Source organism: Rhinoraja longicauda, chromosome 5 (genome assembly GCF_053455715.1).
Source record: "Rhinoraja longicauda isolate Sanriku21f chromosome 5, sRhiLon1.1, whole genome shotgun sequence".
NCBI classification, from domain to species: Eukaryota; Metazoa; Chordata; class Chondrichthyes; order Rajiformes; family Arhynchobatidae; genus Rhinoraja; species Rhinoraja longicauda.
Genome location: NC_135957.1, coordinates 13385310 through 13402891, shown reverse-complemented (window position 1 = coordinate 13402891; position 17582 = coordinate 13385310). Strand labels below are relative to the sequence as shown.

At 43.5% G+C, this 17582-nt stretch overlaps 2 protein-coding genes across 9 annotated transcripts in view; one reads left to right on the top strand and one right to left on the bottom strand.

Annotated features, from left to right (window-relative positions):
- The window catches only part of fbxo9 (F-box protein 9), a 63380-nt gene extending 50561 nt beyond the window's left edge, over positions 1-12819 (bottom strand). For 2 of the 4 annotated variants that reach the window (XM_078398917.1, XM_078398918.1), the window contains exons 1-2: positions 12603-12819; positions 1121-1198 (exon numbers count right to left, since the gene is read on the bottom strand). In XM_078398917.1, coding sequence (XP_078255043.1) covers positions 1121-1198; positions 12603-12605 — 81 coding nt within the window. In that variant the 5' untranslated portion in view covers positions 12606-12819. Of the gene's footprint in view, positions 1-1120; positions 1202-12602 lie in introns of all 4 variants that reach the window. The other 2 variants (XM_078398915.1, XM_078398916.1) reach the window with 1 other exon arrangement.
- Positions 12820-13236: 417 nt separating this feature from the next.
- Positions 13237-17582, top strand: part of LOC144593407 (serine/threonine-protein kinase ICK-like) — a 42265-nt gene continuing 37919 nt past the window's right edge. For 2 of the 5 annotated variants that reach the window (XM_078398914.1, XM_078398910.1), the window contains exon 1: positions 15250-15459. The gene's annotated coding sequence lies outside the window, so the exon portion shown is untranslated. Of the gene's footprint in view, positions 13343-15231; positions 15460-17582 lie in introns of those variants that run through there. The other 3 variants (XM_078398912.1, XM_078398911.1, XM_078398913.1) reach the window with 3 other exon arrangements.

Sequence of the window (17582 nt, the reverse complement as noted above, 5' to 3'; positions counted from 1 at the left end):
TTTCAGTGACTGGTGTGCTAATCTGACACCATTGAGATAATTATCTGCCTCCTTGTTTTTGCCGCCAGAATGGATAACCTCACATTTATCTACATTATACTGCATCTGCCATGCATCTGCCCACTCACTCAACCTGTCCAAGTCACCCTGCAACCTCCTCACATCCTCTTCGCAGTTCACACTGCCACCGAGCTTTGTGTCATCCGCAACTTGCTAGTGTTACTTCTAATTCCATCATCCAAATTATTAATACATATTTTAAATAGTTGCGGCCACAACTATTTGTTCCTTTATATCCAAGTAAAGATGAATCCCAATCCTAATAAGTCTTACTTGATCTAAGTTAATCTAAGGTGAAATGTCATTAAAAGATGAGGGCATTACAATGACAATAGCAGACAATTCCATTCTTGGTCAGCATTCTTGTTAGCAGAAAAAAAAGCAACATAAAGTGCTGGGGTAACTCAGCAGGTCAGGCAACATCTCGAAAAGATATGGGTTTCATGTTGGATCCTTCTTCAGACCCGAAATGTCATCTATCTATGTCTTCCAGAGATCCTGCTGAGTTACTCCACCACTTTGCTTTTTTAATTGCAAACCAGCATTTACAGTTTCTGGTGTCAACCCTTCTTAGCCAATTGACCACTTGATGTGATTAATGATGACTATCAATTGCTCCAGTAGCCAAACATATTGAGTGGGATACGATAGAACTTTATTTCTCCCAGGAGGAAATACGTGGGCTTAATTGAAGTGTTTACATTTGTTCAATTGTGAATTAAATACTGCAGGTTTTTTGTGTGTCTCTTTCTGTGGGTTTGCCATTCCAATTAACCTTAAATTCAAAAAATGATTTAACGTTATTCCATAGATTTGCTAAATACTCATGCACTTTATAATTCTGGCAGAAGTCAACAGTCTACAATTACAAATCTGTAAACAAATTAATTTAATTTAAAATCGTTGAAAACATCAGCGATGCATTGGTGCTGGTTTCCGACGGGCACGGTGACAGACGCACCACACATCTCTGTCCTCCATGCATCTGGCAAGCTCCTCTTTTGTCTCTACATATGCGTCTTCCATCAACGTAAACAAATAATAAGATGAAGGTTACTACCTGAAGGTTTGCTTCTTCAGGTCTATCATTTTCATCAACATCAATGACACCAGTGTAATCATCTTTTTCACTGTCTACCTGCTGATTGAAGAAACATTTTTTTAGGTACATGTAGCAAATCAACTAGTCAGTAAAACATATTCAATTCTATGATTTACCAAAGGAATCTTATTTTTCTAATAGTGTTCACAATACATTTGCCAATAAATATTTTTGAACACTTGACATTTAGCAATACCCCAAAGAATATCCCAAAGAATAGTATTATGCAGTATCACCATGAACACATACTAATATTATACACATTAATTATGTACAAGCCACATCGAGTCAGAATAAGCAAGGATTTCTCATATGATAATAAATGCATATTTAGCATGAAAAAGAATGAATTTAACTTGTAAATACCTCAACATAAAAAAATACATTGACATATACTGATCATTTACTCAAAAATAAATACATTATTATTCATAGAGTGTCATAGTCATACAGCGTTGAAACAAGCCCATCGGCCCAACTTGCCCACACGGACAAACATGTCCCACCTGCCTGCGTTTGGACCATGTCCCTCTAAACTTGTCCTATCCATTCCTTATGACCTATTTAATTGAAATGGAAAGACTGACTCAGTAAAATCTTCAAATGTTACTTTCTTGAAATGAGTCCCTTAGCTTATGCGTTGTTTGTTGACAAATAGCGAACTGACATGACAACTGAGTGAACTGTCTAATTCATGAGAGATGAATGTATGGGCATGATACTTGCACTAACTGGCCCTCACATGTTGAGTAACTGTTGAACTATCAGCAAGAAGATGAAACAAATTGTAACCTCAGAAATTATTGGCGAAGTAGGACAAATTCAATAGGTTGACAAAAAGTAAAAAAATAGAACTTCAGTTTATGTCAGCCATTGTGCACAGTGGTGGTATAGATTTTTGTCATAGTCAAATTATAAAGACCCTTCAGCCCAAATTATCAATGCTGACCATGGTGCCTTCCTGAGTTAGCCCCATTTGCCTGCATTTGGCCCATATCCCTCGAAACCTATCCTATGTATATGCCTAAACGTGCTTTATACTTAGTAATTGTACCTGTCTCTACCATTTTCTGTGGCAGCTCGTTCCATTTATCTGTTGCTCACTTGTTCTGTTATTCTACTTCAAATTTGTTTTCCACTCCTTCAGATTGCACTAAAATCAAGCACAATTCTAATGTTTGACCACTCTCATTGTTGTATTTTTCAGTATCGTATGTCTGTTTATTTTGTGAGTTTCATGTGAGCAAGAAATTTCATTGCACCCTGGTGTATATGAAAGTATACCAATCTAAATCTGAAATACCTTAGTTTGCATGCACACTGTTCCATTATACATAAACATGCTTGATACAACATGTAAACCATTAGACTTTTTAATCTGAACTGAATGTTCCGTACTTTGCAAGCATTGCCAGCCTTTCCAAAGATGATTTGAAACTAGTGATGTGAGGCACAGCCAAACAAATAACTTCATACACTTCACCTCCAATTTCCATCCTGCCCTTAAATATACCTGGACTATCTCTGACATCTCCCTCCTGTTTCTGGACCTCACCATCTCCATCACAGGAGACAGACTAGTGACGGACATTTACTACAAGCCCACCGACTCGCACAGCTATCTGGACTACACTTCTTCCCACCCGGTCCCCTGCAAAAAGTCTATCCCCTACTCCCAATTCCTCCGTCTACGCCGCATCTGCGCCTGGGATGAGGTGTTTCAGACTAGGGCTTCCGAGATGTCCTCGTTCTTCAGAAAACGGGGCTTCCCCTCCTCCATCATAGATGAGGCTCTCACTAGGGTCTCTTCTACATCCCGCAGCTCCGCTCTTGCTCCCCTTCTCCCCACTCGCAACAAGGACGGGATCCCCCTCGTTCTCACCTTCCACCCCACCAGCCAGCGGATCCAACATATCATCCACCAACATTTCCTTCACCTACAACGGGACCCCACCACTGGCCATATCTTCCCATCCCCTCCCCTCTCTGCGTTCCGCAGAGACCGTTCCCTCCGTAACTCCCTGGTCCACTCGTCCCTTCCTACCCAAACCACCCCAACCCCGGGCACTTTCCCTTGCAACCGCACGAGATGCAACACCTGTCCCTTTACCTCCCCCCTCAACTCCATCAAAGGACCCAAACAGTCTTTCCAGGTGAGACAGAGGTTCACCTGCACCTCCTCCAACCTCATCTATTGCATCCGCTGCTCTAGATGTCAACTTATTTATATCGGCGAAACCAAGCGCAGGCTCGGCGATCGCTTCGCTGAACACCTGCGCTCGGTCCGCATTAACAAAACTGATCTCCCGGTGGCCCAGCACTTTAACTCCCCTTCCCATTCCCAGTCTGACCTCTCTGTCATGGGCCTCCTCCAGTGCCATAGTGAGGCCCGCCGGAAATTGGAGGAGCAGCACCTCATATTTCGCCTGGGCAGTTTGCAGCCCGGTGGTATGAACGTCGACTTCTCCAACTTCAGATAGCTCCTCTGTCCCTCCCTTCCCCTCCTCCTTCCCAGATCTCCCTCTATCTTCCTGTCTCCACCTATATCCTTCCTTTGTCCCACCCCCGACATCAGTCTGAAGAAGGGTCTCGACCCAAAACGTCACCCACTCCTTCTCTCCCGAGATGCTGCCTGACCTGCTGAGTTACTCCAGCTTTTTGTGAATAAATCGATTTGTACCAGCATCTGCAGTTATTTTCTTAAATAACTTTATATATTATTACACATAGGAAACAAAGTACCAGCCAAAGTAGATTCCACAACTTTAATATGATCTTGCTTCCCTCCTCGAAATGAGAAAAAAAAAAGATAAAATGTTTCCTTGACAAACTTAGGTGGACCTATCATTTAAACTTTGGATAATCTATAAAAATGATGTCCTGTATAATTGCTTTCCAATTCGCTGTTTATATTTATGAATTTTAATTTTGAAATCTGGTCAGGTAATAGTGTGTGTGTTGTGACTTCACCAGCAAGATGGACACGATACTAAGCTATTCCCAGATTTGTAAATTAAATCATTCTCCGCCTCTTTTGGAAGGGTATTGAATTAAAAGAATCATCCCCCCACCATTTCTAAAAATTTGAAACCCCTAATGATTGATCCTCACTTCAAAAATATGAAATAAAGGGTGAGGTATTGTATGAAACTTGCCCGCTTAACTTTAATAAACATCAGTGGCTCTTTGAAAATCACATTGAAAACACAAAATTCCTGCCATAAAAACGACAGATTGATTGAAAGATACAGCATGGAAACAAGCCCATCGGCCTTCCAAGTTCACGGCAACCATTGCTCACCCGTTCACACAGGTGAACTCTATTGCAACCACCAGGGGCAATTTCCAGAGGCAAATCATTGCACATTTGGGTATTAATGAGAGAGAATTCAAAGCACAATGGTAAGGACAAAGAGGGCAGCTAGCTTTTTGAACATTCCATTTTTACTAACTTTGGTAAATAAGCTCTACTGAGAATACTTTATTGACACTCAAATTCTGCCTCATTTGTTCTGGAAAAAAGTTTGAGCTATATCATTACAATTGCAATTTGGGTGAGAGTAAGATGTAAAGTTAATAAAGGGGCAGCCATTTTGTGCCGTTAAAAGTACAACAGGTAAAGAAAAGCTGGCATTTATCAAAAGACTAGCTACCTCTGAATGTGATCAAGTGCTTTAAAATCATTGAAGTTAAGTAAAACAGTTGATTGTAAAATGGAAAGCATATAAGCAGTTTCTTTTGATTTAAGCACCATTTAAAAACACACATCCATAACAGTTCGGGCATAAAACCACTAATTCCCTCGAAGAGAGACACAAAATGCTGGAGTAGCTCAGTGGGTCAGGAAGCATCTCTGGAGAGAAGAAATGGGTGATGTTTCAGGTCGAGACCCTTCCTCAGACCTTAATTTCCTCCCTCCTCTTTCTCCTTGCTAACATTTCCTTATTGATTTTATAAACAATATAGACAATACTCTTTGGAAAAACCTACAAGCCTTTTCAGAAGGTGTATTCCGGATGACAATAACTAGGCGCATTAAAAACCTTCTCATCTTTCAAGTTTCCTTTCTTTCTGGCTATGACCCACTTATAAAGGATAAAGTTTCTCAAGCTTTTCAAACGAACGAGTCGAGGAGCCCTGGAGTGACAGTGATGGCATGGAATTCAGGGAGGTTTTCCCCCCGAAATAAACTCTATTCAGAATTAAAAAAACAAGAACAGTGCAAAACTCTTCCTACATTCTCAGCATCTATACATCAATTAGTGTTATTTCAGTAGTGTTCACAAACTATCCTTATACCAAGTGCCTTGCCACTCATGTAGTTCCCTGGGGTGATATCCCTTGCCATGTTTTGGGGGTGTCTCCACCAGACCCTGCCTCCCAATGTCCTGTCTGTGGAAGGAACGTAGACTGTGATCCTCCCCCACACAGCCTTGGCTGCACCCAGCTTCAGCAAGTCCTTCAGCTCGTACTCCTGCAGTCTGGAATGGGCCAGTCGACAACACTCCCTGATACTGGAAAACCACGAGAAGGGTAGGGGATTGAAGTGAAAGGGTTTGGGAGAGGGAGGGCGAATGGTTCAATTATAAAACAAACCAATTTGATTCAATGTTACTTTAATGCTAATTATTCGAGTGGTGAATGTAGGTGTGGTCTCTAGAGAAAATAATTATTTCTGAAGTAAAGCGTAACAAAAAAGTGTGGCATTGCTGCTTTGTAATTGAGCCATTCCCCCTCCTCCTCCCAAACCATTTGCCTTCATTCCCCCACTCTTCTCGTGCCTTTCTCACACCCTGCCATCACTGCCACACCAGTCCTTCATTTGAAAGGCTTGACAAACTTTATACTGCCAATAAAACCCATTAAACCTGCACTTACCTTTCTCTACACTAAAGAAAGAAATTCTAGCTTCCCTGACCACGCAACTGAAATCCCTTATTCCTGGTATTGCTCCAGTAATTTGCCTCTGCTTTCTCTCCAGGGCTTTGGCACCCTTCATACCCTTGTGAAGGGCTAACCTCTGAAGTGAGGCTTAACAGAGGTAGAGAAAATTAAAAACCCTGCAGTTCTCAACAGCTTTACAAGTGTGTGCAAACAGAACCTCAAATCACTTTAATCTTACATCCCTTCTAAAATTAATTGCAATATTTAAGAAACATTTGGACAGGTACATTGATAGAATAGGTTTAGAGGGATATGGGCCAAACGCAGTCAGGTGGGACCAAGTTGGGCGGAAGAGCTTGTTTCCACACCAAATTACACTAATTCATTCATATATTTTACATTCATAGATTATATTGCCTCTCCTCAAAAGAGAAAATACATTAGTTCACTCATATTAAATCTCACTAAGTTTATAACGACACAGAAAATGGCCATTATGCTCATCAATTCCATGTCACCTCAGGGAAGCAATTCCACTAATCCCCATTCCCTTCTCCTTATTTCCTCTAATCTTGCTATTCCTTGCACATGCCTCACTTATCCAAACCTCTTCCAATTCTGCCTGCACTAAACCTACACCATGGTGTAGTTTTACGGTAGACAATAAACCTACCTGCACAACTCTCGGATGTGGAAGAAATGGGAGCATGCAACAGAAACCCACACATTCACATGCAAACTCCCCATTAACAGACACAAAGTGCTGAACTAAAGCAGCAGGTCAGGCTGCATCTCTGGAGATGCTGCTCGACCCACTGTTACTTAAGCACTTGTGTGTCTTTTTTTTGTAAACACAGTTCCTTGTGTTTCTATATCAACAGAACCCGAAGTCAGGACCAGACCTAGTTGGTTGAAGTTACAAGGCAGCTGTGTAACTATTGTTATGCACCACAGTGCTATGACTGACGACTGTATCAACCATCTACTAAATCAGTCTAAAGAAGGGTCTCGACCCAAAACGTCACCCATTCCTTCTCTCCCGAGATGCTGCCTGACCCGATGAGTTACTTCAGCATTTTGTGTCTACCTTCGATTTAAACCAGCATCTGCAGTTTTTTTCCTACACATCTACTAAATGCACTGAAGTAATGTGCCTAGGCTAATCCAACAGCACCTCCTAAACCCACATGTTTGCCACTAAGGAAGGCAAGCACTTCACGGGCATGGACTCACCATGACCTACAAGCCTTCCTTAAAGTTGCACACCATCCTGACCTGGAAATATATCACCACTATCAGTGTCTAAATAAGGCACAAGACACTGTAGTTACTGGGAGTGTAAAAGCACTATTTTTCTTCACCATCTAAACGTTGGAACTCTATGCCAAACAGCATTATAAGGAAGTTGCCACCACAAAAATAGCACTCACTGTTTGTATCACACTGCCTGACCCTTGTGGTTAGCATTTGCATGGAAACTGATAATTTACTGTGATATTCAAATATTCTGTGTGCATAGATTGCTTCGATAAATTTCACACTGACTTTAACAGTCAGACTGCAAATTCTATTGATATTCAGTTCTCAGGATGACCGAATGGAGGTAACGGCTGTAACGGGCCTTTGTGGCCAGCTATATCTGGGGCTGACAGAATTACTATGCTCTGGCTAAACAGAAATCACTTGAGATACAAAGTTCACCTCATGAAAAAGGATGATCATCATAAAAATTAGGATCATGGTGGAAGTGGGACTGAAGAAATCATTGGAGATAAAGACTAACAAGTCTCGAGGTCCTGATGGACTTCCTTCTAGGAATCTGAAAAAAAAGCAGCTACTGAGATGGTTTTATCTCCCCAAATTCCTTCCATTCTGGAAACATTTCATTAGATCGGTAAAGAGCAAATGTGACCACAAAAGTAGGAGACAGATTGCAGGGAACAACAGGCCAGTTGGCTTCACATCTGTCATAGAAAGTGTTAGAAGTTGGTATTAAGTCGTCACAGCTGGGCACCTAATAAAATTCAAAGTCGTTGGGAGAGTTTTTAATAATAAGAAATTTTGACTGACCAGTTTATTGCAGTGTTTAAAGTACTCTGTGAATAAAGGGAGCTGATGGATGTACTATACAGTAAAATTTGGTTAATTTGACATTTGAGATTTGGCAGATACCAGATTACTAGATGCTAATCAAGATGTCCAGATGTAATTAACATTAGATATTAATTTCAGCACAATCCCAATGTACATTTAAGACATTAACCAGCAGTATCATAAACCTACCAGGGAACCCAATGCATGGTAGAAAATGCTCCAGTGAATTCCAAGGGAACACTGCAAACAACAAACATCAGACACCGAGCTACATGCTGAACCATCGGGATAACAAAATAATAGAATAATGGATTATTGGAAATAGACAAAATGCTGGAGTAACTCAGCGGGACAGGCAGCATCCCTGGAGAAAAGGAATGAGTGATATTTCGGGTCAAGACTCTTCATACTGAGAGTCAAGGGAAACTAGAGATATGGAAGGGTAAGGTGTGAAAACAACAGATCAAAGCAGACAATGTTCAAAGAATGGCTCGTTGCTGGCTATGGGGAAGGTGACCACGAGGCATTCAAACAGTTAAATTAATCAGGAGGACAGTGAAACTAGTTGGAGAACTACGGTGGGGGAGGGACGGAGAGAGAGGGAAAGCAAGGGTTACTTGAAGTTGGAGAAATCAATATTCATACCACTGGGTTGTAAGCTGCAAGCGAAATATGAGGTGCTGTTCCTCCAATTTGCGTTTGACCTCATTCTGACAGTGGAGGAAGCCCAGGACAGAAAGGTCAGTGTGAGAATGGGAAGAGGAGTTAAAGTGTTTCACATCTGGGAGATCACTTGGGCCTAGGCGGAACGAGCAAAGGTCTTCTGCGAAATGATGGGTTTCACTGCACTTAGATTTCTATGAAGTATCAATGGTCCAAATAGACAAGAAAGGTCCAACTTCCACAGGGAAACAGTATATTAAATTAATTGATCAGCCGTGGTACATGAATGCAATTTTATTTAATTGATGTGCTTGGCAATCAAGCTAGTAAGACACATTGCAGATAAAGTGTTGCAAGTTTGTGCAGTTTCACTGAAATCACAGCGATTGATTTCATGGACCTTGGATTCATGGAGTCATGGAAACTGCTCCTTCTGCCGGACTTGTCCATGCCAACCAAGATGCCCATCTAAGTTGGTCACATTTTCTCACGTTTGACCCATATATGTTTCTAAATCTTTGCTATCCATGTACCTGTCCAAATGTATTATAAATTTTGCTATTGAATTTATTATTGACTGCCTTTAGCATTTTAAAAAAACATGTTGGTTTGCTTTGCATGTCTATCCTAACTTATGGTGGATCTTGTCACAAGGATCAAGATCTTTCCAGACCCACACTGGTGCATACGTCCCATGACATGGAACCCCCCTCATTTTCACTTAATTTCTGCTGCTCACCTTCACTTCCCTAAACAGCTTATCCTTACACCAGAGTCATAGTGATACAGTGTGGAAACTGGCCCTCCAGCCCAACTCGCCAACGATGTCCCAGCTACACTAGTGCCACTTGCCTGCGCTTGGTCCCTATCCCTCCAAACCTGTCCTATCCATGTACCTGTTTCTGAAACAATGGCATAGTCCCAGCCTCAACTACCTTCTCTGGCAGCTTGTTCCATACACCCACCACCCTTTGTGTGAAAAAGTCACCCCTCGGATTCCTATTAAATCTTTTCCTCTTCACCTTGAACCTATGTCCTCTGGTCCTCGATTCCCCTACTCTGGGCAAAAGACATCTATCCGATCTATTCCTCTCATGATTTTGTATACCTCTATAAGATCTCCCTCATCCTCCTGCGCTCCATGGAATAGAGACCTTACTCAACCTCTCCCTATAGCTCAAGCTTGACAATGTCTTTCCTACAATATGGTGCCCAGAACTGAACACAATATTCTAAATGCGGTCTCACCAACGTCTTATACAACTGCAACATGACCTCCCAACTTCTATAAGCAATACTCTGACTAGTGCCAAAAGCCTTTTTGACCACCTTAACTACCTGCAACTCGACCTTCAAGGAACATGCACCTGTACTCCTAGATCCCTCTGCTCTACAACACTACCCAGAGGCCTACCATTTACTGTGTAGGTCCTGCCCTTGTTCGACGTCCCAAAATGCAACACCTCACACTTCTCTGTATTAAATTCCATCAACCATTCCTCCGCCAATTTACACTTTGCTCAGATATTAATCTTTTAAACTAGAATCCTTTCCAACTCTCATACTTTTCAAAGTTTCTGGGGTACACAACAGATAGTAAATCACATTGCAAATTGTTTTTAATTGTTTTGCAAATCATTTTGAATTTTTAGACTTTCATGAGGTAAGGAATCAGCAATTCTGTTGTGGTAAATACAATTATCACAGACACACGCAGAATTGCAGCAAGCAAGCTAGTATGTTTCGCAATGATCAGCACGCAGGTTAATCATAAACAGCACCCATAAAGGAGGCATGTTATTGACACGTCACCTACACACATATTTCACAACGCCACCAAACATCAACTGAAGTGGGCATAAATCCAACTTCCAAAACTCAAGTCTGACTGATGCTATGCTGCATGTAATTTGAGACAACGCAGATTAAGTGAACATATAAACACACATACATAAACGCCACACACAGCCACACCCCCACACACATACCTACAGACAACCATACCAAACATTGGTTGAAGTGGATTAGAAACACTGTTTCCAAAACTCAGGTCACGACTGCCGTTCTCCTACATGCTTTTGCAACTTGACAAGATACATGGATCGTGTAGATGTGTACACACTCACAATACAAGTAAATACATTTTCCACAGATGAACACACAGTCAGGCTACCACTTTCCCAAAAGCTTTTGTAACTTTGCATAGCGTACGGATCGTGTAGACATACAAATAACCCACCGCCACACACCAACCACAGCAACAAACACATGCACGCAATGCCTGATCAGCCGAGTTACTTCAGCATTTTGTGTCTCGCAAACAGTAGCTAAAGTGGGACAAAAAACAGTTTCTAAAACTCATGTCAAGACTGCCAGGCTCCTAGATTTTCATATCTTGAAAAAAGTAGATGGATCGTATAGAAATACAAACACACACATCCAAATGCATGTACACATAACCACACCTTACACACAAAAAAATTCACACACAGGTCAACACTGCCGCCCTCTTAGGGAATCTCCTCACGGTATGGCTTTGCTCCACTGCCACATGTTTTTTTGTAACTTAGCAAAGTGCATGGATCGTGTAAATATGTCAACATACATACCCTCGTGTATAAACCCATGCACACCACATATAAACATATGCGCACCTCCACATATAAACACACACGCACCAATAAACACACAGTATATAAACACACCATACAGTGCCCTCCATAATGTTTGGGACAAAGACCCATTGTTTATTTATTTGCCTCTGTACTCCACAATTCGAGATTTGTAATAGAAAAAAAATCACATGTGGTTAAAGTGCACATTGTCAGATTTTAATAAAGGCCATTTTTATACATTTTGGTTTCACCACGTAGAAATGACAGCTGTATTTATACATAGTCCTCCCATTTCAGAGCACTAGAATGTTTGGGACACATAGCTTCATAGGTGTTTGTAATTGCTTAGGTGCATTTAAATGCCTCCTTAATGCAGGTATAAGAGCGCTCTCAGCACTTTAACCACATGTGATTTTTTCCATTACAAATCTCAAATTGTGGAGTCAAGAGGCAATTAAATGATGCGTCTTTGTCCCAAACATTAAGGAGGGCACTGTATATACTCATACACACCATATATACATATGCACACCATATATAAGCAACATGTCTAAACACACACACACCATGTATACACACCTTGTACACACATGTACCCCATATACACTCGGGTATATACACACACACCATGTATATACACACACACCATGTATATACACACACACCATGTATGCACATTGTACCACATATATACACATACTAGGTATAACCACGCACACACCATGCAAACACACCATATATACACACACTATATATACACACACACACACATGTACATGTACCCCATGTGTACACACATGACACCATACATTCCATATACACACCAGATATACACACATATACACCAGATATAAACATACATCCCATATAAACACATAGACCATAGGTAAACACACATATTTCTAAATACATAGACACCCATATATAAACACACCGTACACAAACGCCTGCATCAATATATAAATACACGCACACCATATATAAATACATACACGCTGATATGTAAATACGCAAACACCTATATGTATATCTATCTATCTAAGCACAACCAGTTGCAGTGGGCCAGTAACCTTGCCTCCCAACGCTGCTGAAATGTCAACCCTGTGTCAATGCACCTTGCCGTTTAAAGGCAGCACCGGCCGAGCGGACAGTGACATTTAGAGGGGCCGAGGCCGTGGCCTTACCATGCCGCCTAGCAGCGCGGAGTCGCCAGGCCAGGCCGGGCCACACGATACCGGATTACTGCAGTTCTCGGTCGGAGAAGCGAACGACGCAATCCAGAAAGTTGCGGGCTCTCCACACGGCCGCCATTGTCGATCGCTGAGGGAGAGAGGAGAAGGCACGAGACGGGGCCGGAGCACTGAGTCAGCGCTCGGCGCTTCCACCTCCACCTCCACCACCAGCCGCCGCCCCCACCCCACTGCGCACGCGCCGCCTCCACCCTCCCCCTGGTCCGGCACGGCCCCCATCCCACTGCTCACGCGCCGCCTCCACCCTCCCCCTGGTCCGGCACGGCCCCCATCCCACTGCGCACGCGCCGCCTCCACCCTCCCCCTGGTCCGGCACGGCCCCCACTGCGCACGCGCCGCCTCCACCCCCTGGTCCGGCACGGCCCCCACTGCGCACGCGCCACCTTCATCCTCCCCCTGGTCCGGCACGGCCCCCACCCCACTGCGCACGCGCTTGCCGACCCCCTCCACAGCCGGCAGCGTGGCCATCAAGGGCCATCAAGGGCTCAACGCAAAAAAGGGCTCCCAGATAATCGACGTGTGGGAAGGAACTGCAGATGCTGGTTTACACCGTGGACAGAAACAACATTCTGGAGTGACACAACGGGACAGGCAGCATCTCTGGAGAGAAAGGATGGGTGACGTTCCGGGTCGAGACCCTTCAGACTCCTAGAGAGGAGGAGAGCTTCTTTAAAGTAGGCACAAAATGCTGGAGTAAATCAGCGGGACAGGCAGCATCTCTGCCGGATAGAATGAATGATGGGCATCTCTGGATCTTCTATCCAGAGATGCTGCCTGTTCCGCTGAGTTACGCCCAGACAGTCAAGTTGAGTTTAGGCACAAAATGCTGGAGTAAACATATAAAATTCTTAAGGGGTTGGAGAGGCTAGATGCGGGAAGATTGTTCCCGATGTTGGGGGAGTCCAGAACCAGGGGTCACAGCTTAAGGATAAGGGGGAAGTCTTTTAGGACCGAGATGAGAAAACATTTCTTCACACAGAGAGTGGTGAGTCTGTGGAATTCTCTGCCACAGAAGGTAGTTGAGGCCAGTTCATTGGCTATATTTAAGAGGGAGTTAGATGTGGCCCTTTTTGCTAAAGGGATCAGGGGGTATGGAGAGAAGGCAGGTACAGGCTACTGAGCTGGATGATCAGCCATGATCATATTGAATGGCGGTGCAGGCTCGAAGGGCCGAATGGCCTACTCCTGCACCTATTTTCTATGTTTCTACGTTTCTATGTAACTCAGTGGGACAGGCAGCATCTCTGGAGAAAAGCACGTTTTGGCATGAATCAAAACTAAGAATGTGTGAAGAATTTTTGCATAGCTTTTGTTTTAAATATAGTGTTTGTTCTGAATAAAGTTTATTTTGGGGGGAAAAAACAACTGATGGGCTGGTGTGGGGAGGAGACGATTCCCCACCTCTTCACCGAATGTGGATTTGCGAAGAGGATTTAGAGAAGGATGCAAGAGTCCTTGGCATATTTAATCCCCAAAACCTCCATACATAGAACTATCTGTTAAAGAGTGAGAGAGAGAACTCTGATTTACAGACTGTTCCTAGGGCACGGACAACAGATGGATTGACTTCAGGAAGTGTAGCAGTACACCTGCCCCAGTTTGCATTGACGATGCTGAAGTAGAGATGATTGAAAACTTCAAATTCTTATGAGTCAATATCACCAACAACTTCTCCTGGACCACCCATATTGAAGCAATGACCAAGAAAGTACACCAACACCTCTACCTCCTTAGAAGGCTTAGGAGGTTTGGCATGTCCCCTACAACGCTCACCAACTTTTACAGGTGCACCATAGATAGCATTTTATCACAATGTATCACAGCTTAGTTTGGGAACAGTTCCATCCAAGACCGCAAGAAATTGCAGCGAGTTGTGCACGCAGCCCATCCTCCCTTCTATAGACTCCAATAATACCTCCCACTGCCTCGGTAAAGCCAGCAGCATAATCAAGGACTAGTCGTACCCTGGCCACTCCCTGTTCTCTCCTCTCCCATCAGACAAAAGGTATAGAAGCGTGAAAATGCACACCTCGAGATTCTTGGACTGTTTCTTCCCAGCTGTTATCAGGCAACTGAAACATCCTACCACAACCAGGGAGCAGTGCTGAACTATTAACTATCTCTTTGATGACCATCGGACTATCCTTGACCAGACTTTGCCGACTGTACTTTGCACTAAACATTATTCCTTTATCATATATCTTGTATACTGTGGTTGGCTCGATTGTAACCATGTATTGTAATTCTTTCTGCTGACTGGTTAGCATGCAGCAAAAGCTTTTCACTGTACCTCGGAGCATGTGAGAATAAATTGAACAGAACAGTTCCTGAACTGTTGGAATTACACAGTGGCTGAGTGACAAGGGGCGGCACGATCACGTGACTATCGGGCCGAGTGGGCGGGACAGGCGGGAGGGGGGCGGGACTACCAGACCGAGGGACGTGATGGGCGGGGCTACTGGCCCACGTGATCAGAGGGTCGGGGCGGGGCTGTTGTTTGAGTGACAGGCGGGGGCGGGGCTCCGAGCTCCTCCCCGCGGTGAGGACAACATTGCCGCCGCCGCTCACTGCTGCCGCCGTCGCCGCCATGTTGGCTTGCAGCGAGGTGAGGTGAGGGCAGAGGGCACCGGCCCGTCACTCCGCTCCTATTACCGCCCTCGGAAAGGAGATTTATTTCAAAGAAAGAGAGAGAGAGAGAGAGAGAGAAAAAAACCCATTTCTTCTGCGTCTTCCCCATCTCCTGGGAGCCGGTGGTGCGACCGACGACGGAGCGAGGGGATTCCAGACAGTGGTGAGCAGAGCGGGTGGAGAAAGCCGGTGGTCCGGGCCTGCGGGAGGAGGAGGAGGAGGAGGTTTCTCTCTGGTGGCGGTGGGGTACGGAGAGGAGGGGTGAAGGGAGAGGAAAGGAGGGAGCTAGTGCCGGGTGAAGTTTTGGGAACAAACTAACTTCAGGGCGTCCCCGAGTGTTTACAGCAGAAGTGTGGGAGGTTTGGCAGCCACCGTCCCGCGGGGAGAGTCGGTGAAATGATTCATTCCTGGAGGTTTATTAAGAGTTGAATGTTCACCCTTTGTGAATTAGCCAGCTGTTCGTCTCCTTCCTCTTCGTTTTTTTCATTCACCTGATCTACATTTGTTTACAGTGAGTGCTGCGTTTACAAACCTGTTCTGTATATTGCCTGCCTCTGCAAATTCACTTATGACAAACACTCTTGATTAGAAGATGGGTGGGTGGGTCAACACATCCACTCAAGCCAACACATCCATCAAACACAAATGCTGGAGTAACTCAACGGGTCAGGCATTATCTCTGGATCTGGCAGTTTCTTCCAATACATCCATCAAACAGTTCTGTTGAAGGGTCTCGACCCGAAATGTCACCTATTCCTGTTCTGGTTCTGGTAGATTACTGCACAAACAACTCATAAGTGGTTATCTCGCGCAGGTCGGAGTGAGTAGAGTAGTGATTCAATTTTGAAGTGGGCCTTTTTGACCAAGTTGAGATCTAGTTGCTCAATCTCCTTTTTAAATCACTGAACATCGTGTGTTGGGTGGTAACATAATCCATTCCCTTATCGTCCTTGGGTAAAGGGAATATTGGTAGTAAAGTTTGTTGAAATTTAGCGAGTTGATGATGTAGGGACTGGTATTTTGTCTTGTTTCATTGCGGTTGGTGCTCTGGGATGATGGAAGATTTGAAGGCGTGATTTTGTGAATCTCCTTGTAAATTGCAATAAGTCTTAGCCTGATTCTGCGGAGCTCTAGGGTATCCCATCCGAGAGAAGTCAGCATATTATTCATGCTTGATTTGCGCTTGTAGTCATTACATAAAGCGAGCTGCTCGGTGTTGTACTTTCTTCAGGGTGATGTTGTTGTTGTTGAAAGGATCCCATACAGCTCCACAATACTCCAATTTGGGCCTGACCAAGGACTTGTAGGCGTTCTCTTAGACGGATGTACTACATGCCTGAAAATTTCTTTTAAGAAGGCCGAGAGTTCTATTTGCTTTGTTAGACACTTTACTAATATGCATTGCCCAACTTAAATCTTTGCTTTAATTCGACTCCTAGATATGGGTGATGGTCGACAGCAAGCAATGTATGGCTACCCATGTTGTATACCCAGAGATGCCCGTCCCGCTGATTTACTCCAGCATTTTGTGTCTTAAATTATGTTTAAACCAGCATCTGCAGTTCCTTCCTGCACAAGCAGTTCTTTTTGTGTTCTCTTCTGCGCTGTCTTGCATACTTGCCATCTTGTTCCAGCGCTTGTATTCAGAATTAACGTTAAGCCTCTTTGCTCGCCTCGACCTATTTTCCTCTTGTTATTTCCTCCAGAGATCGTTCATTCTCAGGCTCTCTGTTGATTTACTTTGTTATCAATCACCCACCGTCTTCCTGCCTTTCAAACTACACACCTGCCGATGTCAATGTACTTTATTCCTCTGTTGTGACAAATAAAGTATTTGTCTTATCATAATGTAGTTTTGAATAGTTGGATCCTTTGAGTCTTGTTTATTTGAGTCTTAATTTTATTTGCCCACGACTTGAGTAAATTTTGTGATGGAAATGTTGAGGGAAAACGTTCCCACATATTTAAATTTTGTATCTAATACATTTTTCATTAGTTGAGCAGCATGAAAACAGCCCTTCGGCCTGACTCATCTATGCTGACCAAGATGCGCTGTTAACCTAATCTTATTTGCCCGCATTTGGTTTGGATCCCTCCAAACTTTTTTTAACAATGTACCTGTCTGTCTAAATGTCTTAAATGCCATTATAGTACCTGCCTCAACTACCTCCTCTGGCAGTTAGTTTCATTTGCCATGGTGAAAAATGTTGCCCCTGGCTTCCCATTAAATGTTGCCCATCTCACTTTGTGTAGATACATACATTTTTAAAATTATATTTTAAAGCA